We start from the raw sequence: 16,718 nt of genomic DNA, 5'->3' as shown, positions 1-16,718 counted from the left end.
TTTTAACTTCAGTTTTTCTGTAAATAATTTCTGATTCATGGGCTATAGAAAAGAGTTTTAAGAAATGATATGTATCTTAGCAAATAAGCATTAATTACAAGCATATGTGTATGTATATTTGTGTCTTTATAAGTACTTACTTGTCTGCAGCTTTTAATGTTGTTTTGAAATACCTGTACAATGTAGTAAGAATATGATGTTTTATGTGAAAAAAACTGATTACAGAAATGATTTTACTGTGATCCCATTTATGTTTAAGTATATATAACGTGTGCAAGAGAAAGAAGTCTGAAAGAATAAGTATCAATAAAAAATTATCCTTCTCTTAGAATGCTACTCCCCAGAGATAAGTAAGTTTAAGTAGGCTTATTTCCTAATTCATATACTCCTAGTATTTGAATTGTTATTAAGCAGTATTTTTCATTTAAAAATGGGTAAAATGATACAGGAAAAACTTGAAAATGTAGATGAGTAAAATGAGGGGGAAGTCACTCAGAATTATTCAGTATTTTATAAATATATATTTCTAAGATATATCTTCTGTGTTTTTAACAGTCATGGGATTAGACTGTATATAGTCCTATAACCTGCTTTTTCATTTCGCAGTGTATCAGAGTATCTGTAATTCTCTCATTGGATGATCATTATTCCAGTGTCTGAATGTACAATAATTCATTCAACAGAATACTCTGGTTTTTGTTCCATTTTTGGGTTTGGATTTTTTTAATAGGTTATTGGGAATTTTACTTTTTTTTTTAATTGACGTATAGTTGATGTACAATATTATGTAAGTAACAAGTGTACAATATAGTGATTCACAATCTTTGGAAGTTATACTCCATTTATAGTTATAAAATATTGACTGTATTCCCTGTGATGTACAATATATCCTTGTAGCTTATTTTTAATATAATAGTTTGTACCTGTTAATTCTATTCTCTGTTGACTCCAACCATTTACATTTATAAGTACTGTTAGAGACATCTTTGGGCATTTATTTGTTTTCTAAATATATATTAAATTCAAATGCAAAGTTTAGTTTTGTACACATTTAACACTTTAATTCTAAAGTGACTATAAATTAAGATTACTTTCTTAATGGTGCAATTTTGTTTGACACAGGCAATTAAATGTAAGCTGGCCTATATTGAACCATGTAAAGGGACAATGCAGTGGTCAGAAAAAGCTAAAGAAAAATTTGAAGAAAAGACTCAAGATAAGTTTATGACATGTTCAGTCATTAGTAAGCTGTTTCCATTTTTATTTGTTGCTATGTGACCATAATTTTAAATAAGACTAACATTAAGATATATAACATTTGTCAGATCTTATAATTAACTCAGTGTGTCATCAGTATGAGTAGTGAGAGGTAATATTTCTTGAGAACTAGGGACAACGGAATAATATCTTCTGCAGGCTCTAGAGCCTAAAGTCAGCACATGAGGCAAAAATTTCCATTGAAGATCAAGTCACCCTCAACATGGCCTCTTGAAAGCCCTGAAGCCAGGAGTTAGCTTCTCTTATTTCTCTTTGCTTTTGTGCTGGGTCTCAGTCCCTCATCCTGGAGTGATGGATGCTAAGGTTTAATTTGCAGGAAAGTGAGGAGAGTTGTTAAATAGTTTTTGTAAATAACTGATAAGTAGTTTTTGTTTTTGTTTTATTTGACTTAAGGGAATTTAACTGTAGGCTCTGCAGTTTTTTGGAAAAAGTTGCTTCTTTTTTGGAACAGTTTGGGTCTGAGATATGCAGGCTGAACGTAGCCCACAACTTTGTAACCCAACAAGTTTAATGGCAAAACCTGCTCTGAATTTACATGAAGATACAATGCTATATATTGTATTGATCTCCTTTACAGTGAGTATTCATATAGTCCACTTCAGGATAGTCACGTTTGCTTCTGAGCTACTGCCTCAGAATTGCTGGGGGGTATTACAAAATAAGCAATGTATGTTTTATATAGCTTTTCTCAATTTGAAGAATTCTGAAACATGTCTGGCCCCAAGGGATTTGGATGGGGGGTTTGAAAGCTGTTATTCTCTGGGATTTTGATCTTTACCAAAGCTGTGACCAACATTGGCTGTGTTGGTCTTAACAAGTACTAGTGCAGGATACACACAACCACGTTTACTTAGGGTTGACTTATGGGACTTTCAGAGATACTTTCTACTATATCCATTTTTTCATTTTCATCATACTACTGTTTAGTAAACCCAAAACATCATGAGATCATTAGCCTGTTTTACAATGAGGGAGTTGAAGCTTAAGGGATTAGTTGCTCAAGGCCATATAACCTAGAAATGATTGCATATTTGTGTTAATTTATTCACTTTGATAGAAGACACTGTTCTGATGTAGTAGTTCTATTGAAGAGGAATATGATTCTAGAAATTGTACCCTTAGCCTGTAGGATTTTTATGTCTGGCTTCTCTGATATAAACAGTAAATTAAGGACCTCTTAGTCCTGACCTCTGCTGATTTTGAGCTGACTTTAACGTGCTTTAATTCTGCTTCTCAGCTTTCCTTTTGGTATTTTATTCTGTTGGGTTTTAGCTCTCCCTTTAATGTCTCCTCCCAAGGGTAACCCATAAAGACTTGACTCCTGGGTTTCTTTCTTGACTCTCCCTTTTTCATTCTCAGTTACTTGGTTTTGTTTGTTTGTTTGTTTATTTATTTATTGGCTGCATTGGGTCTTCGTTGCTGCACACGGGCTTTCTCTAGTTGCAGTGAGCAGGGGCTACTCTTCATTATGGTGCAAGGGCTTCTCATTGCAGTGGCTTCTCTCGTTGCGGAGCACAGGCTCTAGGCACGTGGGCTTCAGTAGTTGCGGCACATGGGCTCAGTAGTTGTGGCTCACAGTCTCTAGAGCTCAGGCTCAGTAGTTGTGGCACAGGGCTTAGTTGCTCCATGGCATGTGGCATCTTCCTGGAGCAGGGATCAAACCTGTGTCCCCTGCATTGGCAGGTGGATTCTTAACCACTGCGCCACCTAGGAAGTCCCCTCAATTACTTGTTATACCAATAATATCTAAACACAAGTTGTAGTGTATCTTAACCTAGATAATTTGATTTAAGGAGTACCAGAAGGCCCCACTCAACCTAAAACATCTTTCTCCATTAACCTGCACAGTGATGAGATGAGTATACATTGTTACCTTATGAAGCAAGGGATATTTAAATTTTAATTAGGAGCAGAGCAGGGAAGATGGTGAAGGTACTGAACACAGGGAGAGTTGGCCCTGTGGAGTAAAGAATTCGTGCATGGGAAGTATCATCAAAGTGCTGAAGGGGCCGTGAGGAACATATATATGGAAAGTGAGGAGATGAGAGAGTTTACTGAGGATCAGAGTTGCTTAGCCTTTTGTTTCTAGGTAATATATCTGGTCTATTAAAAAGTAGTCAGGAATGATTTTGAAGCTCTTGAAAACCTTTTAAATGTATTCTTATAACTTGGTAACATAGGATGTTACTGCTGGTAACGACTTATCTTTTTATCTGGAGTCATCGTTCTCTCAGCACCTGCCAGCTACTATTGTATAGACGTGTAGGCATAAGCCAGTCTCAGTGCATAGAACTGTGTGTTTCCTCAAGAAACTCCTCTGTCATGTATTCAAGTGTGTATTGAGCAGGTTCTCTATGCTGCATACCATAAATAAGTAAATAGGTGTAAGAGATGTAACTGTATCCTCAGCTAACTCCCAGTTTAGTTTAAGAAATAGACCTAATGGTTTGTTCTAAAAACAGAAGGATCGGGAAAAATTCCAGTTAATGCTCTAGGTTGAGTTTTTGTTGTTTTAAACTTTGCACCATTCTTTTCTTTTGTGTTCTGTTTTTTGTTTGTTTGTTTTTTGGGTTTGTTTGTTTGTTTGTTTTGGCCACTCTTACAAAAGCTGCAGAACTTTGTAGATAAGCACTGACCTGAATTAACTTTCATTCATTTCTTTTGTCCTCTGGAACTTGGCAGAATCCAATAAAACAGTTTAAAAATCACAACAGAATGCTGCTTCAGTAAATACATGTCACTACATTTTCTCTGAATCTATAAGCTTTAAACTGCTTTTGGTTCATTATGGAACAGTACACAGTAACCTAAAATGAAAATTGTATTAACATTGGCAATTTTCTTATGTGTAAAAAATGCTACTTTTACTCCTAGAAAGAGACTGACATTGAGCAGGAAACCTCACGTCTGCAAAACGGAGGAAATTAAGTTCTCAGGTTTTTAGAGATTGCTTCGTTTAGTATATTTTGCGACATGTTTCTTTCTTTCCCCAAACTAGTCTTAATGGTTTTACAGAAATTCTGGAAGATAATGTGCTCTTAGTTGAGCTTTTCGATTCTCTTGGTGCTCCTGGAATGATTCCTGCTAGTATTAATGACCAGCTAGTCAAAGAGGGACTAGCATCTTATGAAGAGGGGTAAGTGGACCTGTAAACTTTTATTTTTAGTTCATCTGTCACTCTGTTTACAAGAAGGGAAACTGGCGTATCATTCCCCATTTGGTATCTGCTTAGGCTGTACGCTTGGGAGTGTTTCCCTGTTAATGGATCAGTAAAAAGGGAAGGAAAAATAATTGGAGTCTTCAGTGGGTGTAAAGTGGCTTTTTCCTTCATCCATAAGGGGCTCTGCAACAATAAGAATGGCTCCTGGAGATGGTGGGTGTTTCTAAGAAAAGGAGACTGGCATCTTACTCTAGTGGGATGTCTGCTTAGGTGGCCTCTTGAGCCTTTTGTGAAGAGGATCAGGAAGAGAAATGGCAGGGTAGAGAGTGAGCATAGTAGTAGAGAAGCCCGCATTCTCATCTAGAGAAATGTGAATTTTTCCTGGGTTCAAGTAGTTACTTTGAAAGAGAACCAGGCTCGAGCCATTGTGCTAGTACCCAGGACAGGCTGGTGGTTGAGGTAACCCCAGAAGCAGAAGGGCAGAGTGGTGGTAAGGAGGGTGGGAGGGTTTGAAGTCAAGACACAGCAGTTCTTTCACAGGAGGAAGGTGTGCAGTGGGTTGGCCTCTGAGGGGCCTTCTGAAGAACACCCTTGCACTGCCCTTAAGAAAGCCAGCATTTGATAACAGCCACAGGTAATACCTGTCAGGGTGAGCCAGAGAAGCAGTAACACCCAGCAGAAGCCTGCAGGGACATGCTCAGCGTGTGGTCTGGCTCTCCCCCTCCACCCTAGCACTGGGAGACTCGTGGCAGAAGAGAGGACCTGTCTTCTTTCCACTGTAGGTGCTAAGTGAGGGAGGGAGAGAAAGGAGGGGAAACATTCCCATGTGTTGGACTGAGTTTTCTTTTTTTTTTTGAAGTAGGGTTATTGAGATATATAACATATACAATAAAAAAATTCACCCTGTTTAGGTACAGTTATGAGTTTTGATAAATATATATAATCATGCAGCCATCATCACAGTCAAGATGCAGACTGTTTCCATCACCCCCAAAGTCCCTTTGTGTACCTCTATGTAGTCAGTCTCCTTCCTCCACACCCAGTCCTTGGCAGCTACTGATCTAATTTCTGTCTTCATAATTCTGACTTTCCCACAGCTGCATATAGATGGAGTCATAGAATATTTTGCCTTCTTATGTCTGGCTTCTCCGTTTAGCATCATGCTGTGGAGGTTGAGCCCTGTTGTTGCCCACTTCAGTAGTTTCGACTGCTCTGCTCGCTAGGGCTTCTTGGTATGGAAGCGTCACAGTGTTGTACGTTCACCAGTGGATGGACATTTGGGCTATTTCCAGTTTGGGGTGATTTCATGGATAAAATTTGCAAACAGGTGTTTATGTAGATGTATGTATGTGTTCTTTTCTCCTGAGTAAATACCTGGGAGTGAAATTGCTGCTTGTGAGGTGTTTATTTCTCACTTTATGAGAACCTGCCACGTGTTTATGTATGAGAGTTCTGTTGCTGTACACTCTTGCCAGCAGTTGATTTTATCACTTTGTGTTCCTATTAGCCCTTCTAATAGGAGTATGGTGGTATTTCATAGTGGTTTTCATTTTAATTTCCTAATGACATTAAGGATCTTAGCATGTACTTATTTGCTGTCTGTATCTCTTCTTTGGTGAAGTATCTTTTCCGGTGTTTTGCCCTTTTAAAAAATTGTTGCTTATCGTTACTGAAATATGAGAGTTCTTTATACATTCTAGGTACAAATCTTTCACTAGGTATGTGCTTTGCAAATATTTTCTTCCAGTCTGGTTTCTTAAAATGTCTTTCAAAGAGCAGAAGGTTCTGATTTTAAAGTTCAGTTTGACAATTTTTTTTCTTTTATAATTCAGGCACTTTGTGTTTAGTTAAGAAACCTTTTCCTAACCCAAGGTCATAAAGATTTTCTCCTATGTATTCTCCTAAAGTTTTATAATTTTATGTTTGATATTCAGGTCTGTCATCCTCTCTATTTTGTTAAATAGGCTATATTTTTGTCGCAGTTTTAGGTTCAGAACATGGAGCAGAAAGCACAGAGTTCCCTTCTACTTCCTGCCCCCACACAGGCACAACCTCCCCACAGTTATCAATCACCAAAGGGGTGTATTTGCTGATATTAATGCAACTGTATTGACATGTCATAATCATCAAAATCCGTAGTTTATATTAGTGTATATTCTGTGGGTTTTGACATTATGTAATGCTTTGAATCCACCATCATAGTATCATACAGAGTATTTTCACTGTCCTAAAAATCCATGAGAGCCTGTTCATCCTCCCGTCCCCTCTAGCTTATGGAAAGCACCAATCTTTTTACTGTCTCTGTAGTTTTGTCTTTTTCCATAGTGGAATCATACAGTATGCAGCTTTTTCAGATTGGCTTCTTTTACTTAGTAATACGCATTTAAGGTTCCTCTGTGTCTTTTTCTGGCTTGAAAGCTCATTGCTTTTTTAGCACTGAATGGTGTTCCATTGTCTGGTTGCACCACAGTTTCTTTATCCATCACCTACTGAAGGACATCTTGGTGGTTTCTAAGTTTTGGCAGTTATAAATAAAGCTGCTGTAGACATCTGTGTGCAGGTTTTTGTGTGGACATAAGTTTTCAGCTCCTTTGGGTACCCACCAAGGATCACAGTTGCTGGATCATATAGTAAGACTATGTTTAGTTTTATAAGAAGCTGCCAAACTGTCTTCCAAAGTGGCTGTACCATTTTGTATTCTCGCCAGCAGGGATTGAGAGCTTCCTGTTGCTCCACATCTTCACCAGCATTTGGTATTGTCAGTGTTTCAGATTTTGGTGATTCTAGCAGATGTGTACTGGTATCTCATTTTTGTTTTAATTTGTGTTTGCATAGTCCTTACTTCACACTGTATACAAAGCCTAGCTCAAATGGATTATACTCTTAAAATTAAGAGCTAAAAGTAAACTTCCAGAAGAAAACAGGAGGAAATCCTCAGTACAATGGATCGAGCAAAGATATATCAAATAAAACACCAAAAGCACAGTCCATAAAAGAAAAAAAAATTGTTGTTTGTCCTCATTGCATTTAAAATGTGTACATTTCAAAAGGCACTGTTAAGTACATGAAAGACAAAAAACAGACTGGGAGAAAATACTTGCAGAACGTATCCTATAAAGGACTTGTATCTGGAATTCCAAGAACTCTTACAACTCAATAAAAAGATAATCCAACCAAAGAAAATCGATAAAATATATGAACAGACATTTACCAAAGAAGGTATACAGTTGGCTAATCAATACATGAAAGATGCTTGTCATTAATCATCAGGGAAGTGCAGATTAAAGCATGAAGAGATACCATATCTCACCCACTAGAACAGCTGTTATATGTAAGACAATTACAGATGTTAGGTTGTGGAGTAACCCTCATTACCAGGGAATGTAAAATGGTATGTAGCTCTTTGGAAAATGGCTTGCAGATTTCTCAAAATCTAAACATAAAAGTACCATACAACCTAGCAATTCCTCTCCTACGTGTCCACCCAGGAGAAATGAAAGCATATGTGCACACACAAACTTGCAAGCAGTGTTCATAGCAGCATTATTCATTTTCCAGCGAAAAATTGGAAACAACATAAATATTCAGTGACTAGTGAATAGACAAAACACAGTATATTCATGTAATAGGATATTGTTCAGCATAAAAAGAAACAAACTGACACATCTACTTCATGGATAAACCTCAGAAATTTTTTTGGAAATCTTTTCTTTCTTTTTTTCTTTCTTTCTTTCTTTGGTAGCGCCGGGTCTTAGTTGCGGCATCTTTTAGCGCCGGGTCTTAGTTGCGGGATCTTTGTTGCTACGTGCAGGATCTTTTCAGTTGCGACATGTGGACTCTTAGTTCCAGCATGTGGGATCTAGTTCCCTGACTAGGGGTCAAACCCAGGCCCCCTATTTTGAGAGTGCGGAATCTTAACCACTGTGCCACCAGGCAAGTCCCTAAACTTCAGAAATTTTAATCTAGATAAAAGAAGCCAGAAACACAAGATTGCTAACTGTATGATATGTCCAGAAAAGGCACACTTATAGATACAAAAAGTAGATTAAGGATTGCGTGGGGCTAGAAGTGGGAACAAGGATTAAGGGTAAATGGACTGGGGGATCTTATGGGCGTGCGTGTGTGAAAGTGTTCTCAAACTGATTTATCATGAGGGTTATACCATTTGGTAAAGTTACTGTCATACACTTGAAATGGGTGAACTTTCTGACATGTAAGATTTACCTCAATAAAGTTGTTTTTTAAAAAATAACCCATTAGCTAGTTTTCTCTTCCTATTGTTCAGTTATATAAGCAAGACATATTTACATGCCAACTTGTTGTGCTGTACTCAATGATGAGTAAGGTTGGTTTGTGGTAGGAAGGGAGATGGGCAGTCTGACCTTTCAGTGCAATAAGGGCTGTGCGAAGGGTAACCACAGTGCTGTGGGAATCCTGGAGGGCTCACCAGTGGGAATCTCACCTAAGCTGAGTGCCTTGGTACAACTAGGAGTGAAGGTCTGCATACAGGAAAAATATGGCGTGTTTACGTATTGTCAGTACATTCAAACAGCAAATGGACAGAAAAAAACTTAAGAGGTGGCTGGTACAGCAAGAGAAATGCAGAGACCAGATAATTGGGAACCTTGATCACTGAGAAGTAAATTACAGTACTTTTCAAATGAATGTGTTTGCACTTTATCCCTTTCTCAAGGGGAAGCTATTGAAGGATTTTAAACAGAGGACTGAGAGGAGATTTGCATTTTAGAAAGCTGTTTCTGATGGCAAGTTTTAGAAACAAAGGGTTTGGCTAGAATTGGGTACTAAAAGCTACTGATGTTATAGTTACCTGGAGATGGAAAAATGGGTAGGTCATGAAATGTAAAGGAAGTGAGCATTACAAGACCCTGCTGCTCATTGTAGGTGAGGAGGAGGGAGGAGTTGAGGTTAACTCTGAGAATTGCTGACCTGACCACCAGTGACTGGAGACACTGTTCCCTGAGAACAGGGCACAGGTTTGTTGGTAGAGTGAAGGCGACATCTGCTCCGTGTATGTTGTGTGAGGTCCTGTGGCTGCTAAAGCAGAGGGAGAATCTCCAGGCAGCAAAGCCTTGTGAAGCGTTCGGGGAGCTGTGGGTCCCGTGATGGAAAGGGAGGCATGGGCGGTGCAGCAGCTAAGGAAGCTGGGTGAGGAGAGGCAGGCGTGTTTACTCACTCTCAGTTCTCCACCTGGTACTCAGCAAGGGTGAATCCAGGTCTCATGGGTCAGCCTGAAATTTTTACCATTTGGGAGGCCCCCTTTAAGAAAAAGAATACAAAATTATAACTACAGAGTTAAATAAGCAAAAGAAATATTTATGTAGAGTGGTAAAAGAAATCAGCAAATTACAGATTTTCAAATAATTGACAAATACCACAAATGTTAGAAAATTCAGACTCACCTGTAAAATATTTTTTTAGCTGTATACTGATTACTACTTGAAATGTCAGATTTTGTGATATCCCTATGGAGAGAACAGAAAAGTAATCCAGTCTCTCTTCTAGTGCGGTTGACCATAATTTGTTTACTGGTAATATTTTTCAAGTTATTGGTAGTCATGTAAATTTCTAAAACTTATAGTTAATTTTAGGAGAATCTATTATTTCTTTAATGTATTATATATATTATATATAATATTCAAGACTTTTATTATAATGAATCTTTCATACATTTTGAATTGGCATTTATTAATGTATTGATTTATTTTTTTAATTAATTTATTTACTGGCTCTTCATTGCTGCACGTGGGCTTTCTCTAGTTGCAGTGAGCGGGGGCTACTCCTCGTTGCAGTGCACAGGCTTCTCATTGTGGTGGCTTTTCTTGTTGCGAAGCACAGGCTCTAGGCACGCGGGCTTCAGTAGCTGCAGCACTCAGGCTCTAGAGCTCAGGCTCAGTAGCTGTAGCGCAAGGGCTTAGTTTCTCCACGGCATGTGGGATCTTCCCAGCCCAGGGCTCACACCCAAGTGCCCTGCATTGGTAGGTGGATTCTTAACCACTGCACCACCAGGGAAGCCCCAATGTATTGATTTATGATTTAATTCATTTATTAATAGGGTAACCCTGTTTCTCATCCAAACTGGAAGATGTTTAAGAGTGAAAGAGAACTGTTACGCCGGAACAGCAGGTGTACAGCGGCTCAGTATACTCATTAGATTGTCCTCAGCATTCTCATCGTAGTGGTGTATTAGCTCTCTATTGAACCTTATGTTTTCATGTTGTGACACTAAGGTTGTGGGAGTTTTCTGGAATCCATTCCTATACCAAGATGGCTAGCAGTAGCATAACTCCACAGGGAAGTGGTTGTCACCCACAAAACTGTGATCCACTAAATGCAAACTAAACATGTCACCAACTCAAATTCCCCTTAGCCAAACCCCCAGAATACTTTGGCCAACACCCAAGATGAGCAAAATATGACAGAGGAAAAGTGAGAGTAGAAAGAGTCCATGATCTTAACTAATTGCAGTTACAGTATTTACTTTTGAAAATTTTATGAACATGTTGCTTTGCCCCCCAGGTTACCTGTTGTCATAAACCCACCTCTGCTGCTCTGGCAGCCCCAGCCAGTCTCTGCCCTTCAACACCCAGATCGCTGATTCTGAGGATTTCTAAGAATTGCAGCCAGGCCCACTGTTTTCATTGTATCTGTTGCCTGTCTTCAAATTAAAACATGAGCTTCATTTGATCACTGCCTACCCTGAGCACCTGAGGAATAAGAAGAAAAGAAGTGTCAAGTCCCACAGTCTAGTCTGTTGGGCTCAACTGTATCATACATGCACACCATACTTTATAAAACATGTTTCCCAAATAATCTGGCTTTTGTCTCCCTCAAGGTTCATGCCATGTCCTATCGCTTTACTGTGTCTAGCTACATGTTTTCTTTTGGTTTCTGAAATGCCTCCCTAATCTTACTTGTCCTTTTAAAATCTCAGTTGAAATGTCACTTAATCAGAGAAACTTTCTCCAACTCACAGGCTAGGTTAGATTTCGTTGGCCTAGGCCCTTGTTTTTTTGTTGTTGTTTTTTTTAATTTATTTTATTTATTTATTTTATTGGCTGTGTTCGGTCTTCATTGCTGCACACGGGCTTTCTCTAGTTGCGTCGAGTGGGGGCTACTCTTCATTGTGGTGCGCGGGCTTCTCATTGCGGTGGCTTCTTGTTGCAGAGCACGGGCTCTAGGCGTGTGAACTTCAGTAGTTGCAGCACATGGGCTCAATAGTTGTGGCTCACGGGCTCTAGAGCACAGGCTCAGTAGTTGTGGTACACGGGCTTAGTTGCTCCACGGCATGTGGGATCTTCCTGGGGCAGGGATCGAACCCGTGTCCCCTGCGTTGGCAGGCAGATTCTTACCCACTGCGCCACCTAGGAAGTCCCCTTGATTTTCACTTTCATCAGTCATCTCAGTCTCCTAGGTGAAGATGCAGCTCTGAGCATTATCACTAACAGGAGAGTGAAGTAAAAAACAAAACAAACAAACAAAAAGAACAGTAGATCGGGAACCTGAGACTAAAGAAAAACCAGGAACCAAAGAGAGAACATTTCAAGAAGGAAAGAGTAGCTAGTTTAGGCTCAGAGTTGATGTTGAGTAAGGACTGAAAACTGTCCATTAGATTTAGAAGGAAAAATTGTTAGTCTCCTGGGTTAGCAAAATCTCAAGCTTATTGTGAAAGAACTTGTTTTTTCCTTTAAAGAAATTTTTGGCGTTAATCACCTGTGATTAGATTCTGAACTAATCTGAGTAATTAAAACATTGTAAACACTTCAGTAATTTTGCTTCTTAACATATTTTAAAATAGCAGTTGTTTTCCACTTACATTCTCATTGGCAAGCAGATTGATACTTTTTAGTCAAGGAGAAATATTCAAGTTACCAAAAAAAATTGAATAATTCTATTCCTTTGTGAGTACAAAATATCAATTGAAATGGTGTAATTATGAGCACACTTGGTATTTTAAACTGTTTTTAAAATAGAAAGTTTGGCTTTTACATTGGTTTTTTCCCCTTTTTGTCCTTTGTTAGTCATTAAGACATCTTTTTTAAAAAAAGACTACAATTGCTGTTAATATCAAAACTGCAAAGCGACCTAAAACTTATTCATTTCTAGATCTAAGCAAATACAAACGTAAATATTTTGCAAACTACTCTTTTTGCTAATGGATTTTGTTGTTTTTCAGATATACCCTCAAAGATAATTCCAAAAAGCATATTGAAGTATGGGATCCTTCTCCAGAAGAAATTATTTCAAATGAAATAAACAGCTTAAATCTTCTATTTGGAAAATCTCTACCTAATGAGGATCTGCAGTCACTTTATAATAAGGAACTGCCTGTGCACATCTGCAATGTAGTGTCTCCTGAGAAGATTTATATTCAGTGGTTATTAACAGAAAACTTACTTCATAGGTATAACACAAGGAAAACATATTGTGCATGTAGCTTTATTCTCTTTTTTATATTTAGTTTCAAAGATCTAGAAGTCATAAATGCAGAATTTTATAAGTACAAAATTATTTCAGCTAAATATTCACTAAAAAACAGTTACAAGTATAGAAATAGTATCTTTACTGGCTATTTTTACTGTATTAGGATTTATAAATTCCACGAATGCTTATTGAGCACCTGTTATTTGACACCCAGTATTATAGGTGTTGGGGATACAGTGGTTAAAAACATGGACAGGTTTGTGCTGTCATGGAGCTTAAATTCTGGTAGAGGGAGTGACAGTGAACAAATAAAGTAACTAGTGCAGCAGATGAAGAAGAAGACGAGGAAAATAAAGCAGCTGGGGAGGAAACCTCACAAAGTCAGTGACACTTAAAATGGCAGAGAGGGAGTGGGCCACAAGGATGCCTGGGGGAAGCTCATGTCAGGCAGAGGGAAGAGCTAGTTCCAGACCCTGCAGTGGAAATGTGCTTGGGTGTCCGAGGAAGAACAAGGTAGCCGGTTTGGTTGGAATTGAATGAGGGAGGGAGGACAGTAGAAGACACGTGGTCAGAGAATTGTACGTTATAAGAAAAGGTTTAGAAAGTTAAAAATTTTTTTTCTTTACATAGTTTAGGAGAAAAGATGGTCGCTGCTTATGAAAACTCAAAATGGGAACCTGTTAAATGGGAAAGTGGTATGCACTGTGCTGTTGAGCTCCCAGATAGAAACCAGTGGCAAAGGGGCCAGATCGTCAGGGAGGTTGCAGACACATTGGTAGAGGTAAGTGCAGAGTTAATCACGGAAGTGCATACATTTTGTATTTTTAATCCAATTTTTATTATGCTTTTTATTTTGAAAAAAAAAATTAAGCATTGTGTTTCCATATACTTAAAGTTATTGTTTTCATAGGTCTTGCTGTATGACGTGGGTGTTGAACTAGTAGTGAATATTAACTGTTTGAGAGAACTTCGAGAAAACCTAAAGACAATGGGAAGATTATCTTTGGAGTGCTCTCTTGTTGATATAAGGTAGTTTTTAGCTGAGTAAATTTTCTCGTTATTGAATATGATTTTAAATATTTTTCTTTTTGGATGGCTTCTTATAAGTTTTGATTTTGCTAACATAATCTGAAATTTTCATAAGATCTAGTTCATTTTAAGGTTTTAAGAAGCAGGAAAGAAGGACTTCCCTGGCAGTCCAGTGGTTAAGACTCTTTGCTTCCACTGCAGAAGGTGTGAGTTTGATCCCTAGTCAGGGAACTAAGATCTTGCATGCTGTGTGGTGTTGCCAGAAATTTTTTAAAAATAAAAAAAAAAAAGCAGGAAAAAGAAAAATACGAAGCACATAAACTTTGGTCGTATGAAGGAGGTAGAGGTAGGTGAGTTTGACAGGTATCTAGAAAATTAAACTCTTGAAAAAAAAAAACCATGAGGTACACAAGCAGATAGAAATAAAATGTGTTTCATAAGCTTAGAATTGCATGGGAAGTTAAAAATATGTAAATTGCCACAAGAATGTGAATCAGGATTCTGGGAAATGGCATGGTGTAGTTTTAGAATCTGCTAGAATCCTGCCATGAACACATAAACCTGGATGCAAATCTGCAGACTGCATAGTCAACATCTACAATGAAAGCAGGCAACACGGTCCCACGCCTAGGAGACCCCAACACAAGCAGGTGGGGTGCTCCACAAACCAGGCCCTGTGGTATCCCATTTGTGGGGGAAGTTGGATAGGGAAAGCTGACTGGATTCTCACAGGTCTGAGAATAGGAATTGGCAACAGTATTTCACTGGAGCATGCGGGCCAATTTGAGAACAGCAACCAAAATTGAGATGCAGTTTCTTCATAGTTGAACCCAAGAGCTCTGTGACAGGCGGATATTTCATGGTACTGAAGCCTTCTTAGCCATACAAGCTCTCTTCCATGACTCCCAGACAGAGGAGAGACTGCTGGAAAGAGAGCCTGATTTGAGAAAGACAGACAGTGGGCAAAGGAAAGAAAAGATGCAGAGAAAAGTAGAGGAGAGGCGCAAGGTCGGAAGCCATGGCGTCTGTCACTTTGGGAGAATGACACGAGACAGAGCGCTAGAGCCGGGAAGCTGGGAAGGCAGTTGTGACCCTCCCTTTCTCCTGAAGTGCAGGAAATTTTACTTCACTTAAAACCTTAGCAGAAGAAAGGATTACAGTCGAACTCTGTACAAATTATTATGAGAAAAAAGAATTAGAAGCCAGATAATATTCCTAGAGACAATGGAATCCACGAAAAAGACAGGCTCACAAAACAATAGTATTTCAGAGTAAACTAAAAAATTAGAAGATGATAGACACTATGAAGAACAACATAAAACAGAATTAGAAAAACTCAGAAATGATTTATTACAGAAAAAGGAAGATGTGAAAGAGAGATGATAGCACTCAAGAAGGAAAAGAAAGTCATATCAGAATGTAGACTAAACTAGAAAAAACACAAATATGTAATAGCAAGTGTCTTAAGAGAAATACAAGATTGAAAGGACAGATCTTTTTAATGAAAAAATAAAAATCCAAAGGATTCAAAAGAAAACAAAAAATACCTAAAATAGACAAAATCCTAATGTGCATGTAATAGGAATCTCAAAGAACAAAACTAAAAGAAATAAAACAAATACTAAAAACCCAATTCAAAAAAGTGTCCCTAAAAATGAAAAACTATTTTAAAAAGTACATTGAAGAAGCACACTGCCTGTCTTGGAAAATCGGTTCAGGGATGCCAACACTGAGAGATTATCCAGTAAAATTATTATTCACAGGAGAAATAAAATAACATTGTCATCACCAACACTTTATGCCAGAAGGTAATAGAGTAACATTTAAAAAATACTGAAAAGAAAATGGCAAGCTGTGGATTTTATATCTAGCCAGCTGACTTTCAGGTATTGGTATAAAGACCACAGAATACTAATTTCATCATTCAGGGAATATTGTTTTTAGGAACCGTCCCTGTGAGAGAACAAGCTTTAGGTAACCAACAAGATGAGAGATTTTGACATAAGGACTGTGGTGAGCATTACATTTATTTTACCAAAATAACCAAGATTAAATGATCATTATTAGGGAAACAGTATAGAATGCAAAGTAGATATGCCACAGTTTCAAAGAATGGAGGGAGAAAGGAGAGTATATGTGAAACGTTTAATAAACTTACTGTTGTCAAGTTGGTATTAACTAGAAGTAAGTACTTCAGATAAGAAGTTGGGGAAAAGAAAAGAGGTTACCTACAATACTGATTTAACATTAGAACAACATTAATATCTTATGTAGACAAATCAGTAAAAGCAGTAAGTGAAATGAAATTAACTATATAGCAGTGAAATAGCCTCTCAGGAACTTTTTCAAGTGACTTTAAAACACAGTAAGTTGACTGTACCTGCTTACCAGAACATATCTTAAGGACAAGAAATACGAGGGTGAGTCAAAAATTACCTGCACTCTGGTGGTAGAATTTATAGAAGTTTCAATATAACTGGAGTATGGATAATTTTTTACTCTCCCTGGTAACTGCACACACTCCCCCCACCCCCGCAACTCAGCTGTTTCCATTAATCCTAAAGTTGGTTGCAGTGTTACTGAAACTGTTGTGTGTGTATTGTGGGATAATCCAAAAGAGTAATTATGTACATATCGCTAAGAACAGGTGTGGTTGACAGATGTTAAAAAGGTAAGAATAAGGTTAATGTACCTTGTACTCTTGATGTTGAATTAGAAGTATCAGTAGAAACTCATAAGGTATTTTAATTATAAAAAATACATAATTTTTAGTCTTTTAACATGAAGGACCCAGTAGCAGTGAGCTGTA

General features: G+C 38.0%; 1 protein-coding gene across 1 annotated transcript in view; it reads left to right on the top strand.

Moving 5' to 3' along the window:
* The window catches only part of RNF17 (ring finger protein 17), a 111,911-nt gene that overhangs the window by 53,791 nt on the left and 41,402 nt on the right, over positions 1 to 16,718 (top strand). Inside the window, exons 19-23 of the mRNA XM_057707219.1 lie at positions 1,123 to 1,243; positions 4,294 to 4,414; positions 12,633 to 12,860; positions 13,511 to 13,661; positions 13,791 to 13,909. Of these exons, the coding sequence (XP_057563202.1) occupies positions 1,123 to 1,243; positions 4,294 to 4,414; positions 12,633 to 12,860; positions 13,511 to 13,661; positions 13,791 to 13,909 (740 nt within the window). The remainder of the gene's footprint in view (positions 1 to 1,122; positions 1,244 to 4,293; positions 4,415 to 12,632; positions 12,861 to 13,510; positions 13,662 to 13,790; positions 13,910 to 16,718) is intronic.

The sequence above is a fragment of the Hippopotamus amphibius genome, chromosome 14 (genome assembly GCF_030028045.1).
Source record: "Hippopotamus amphibius kiboko isolate mHipAmp2 chromosome 14, mHipAmp2.hap2, whole genome shotgun sequence".
Lineage (NCBI taxonomy): Eukaryota > Metazoa > Chordata > Mammalia > Artiodactyla > Hippopotamidae > Hippopotamus > Hippopotamus amphibius.
The sequence above is the reverse complement of the archived record's forward strand: the minus strand, read 5'-3'. Positions and strand labels throughout refer to the sequence as shown.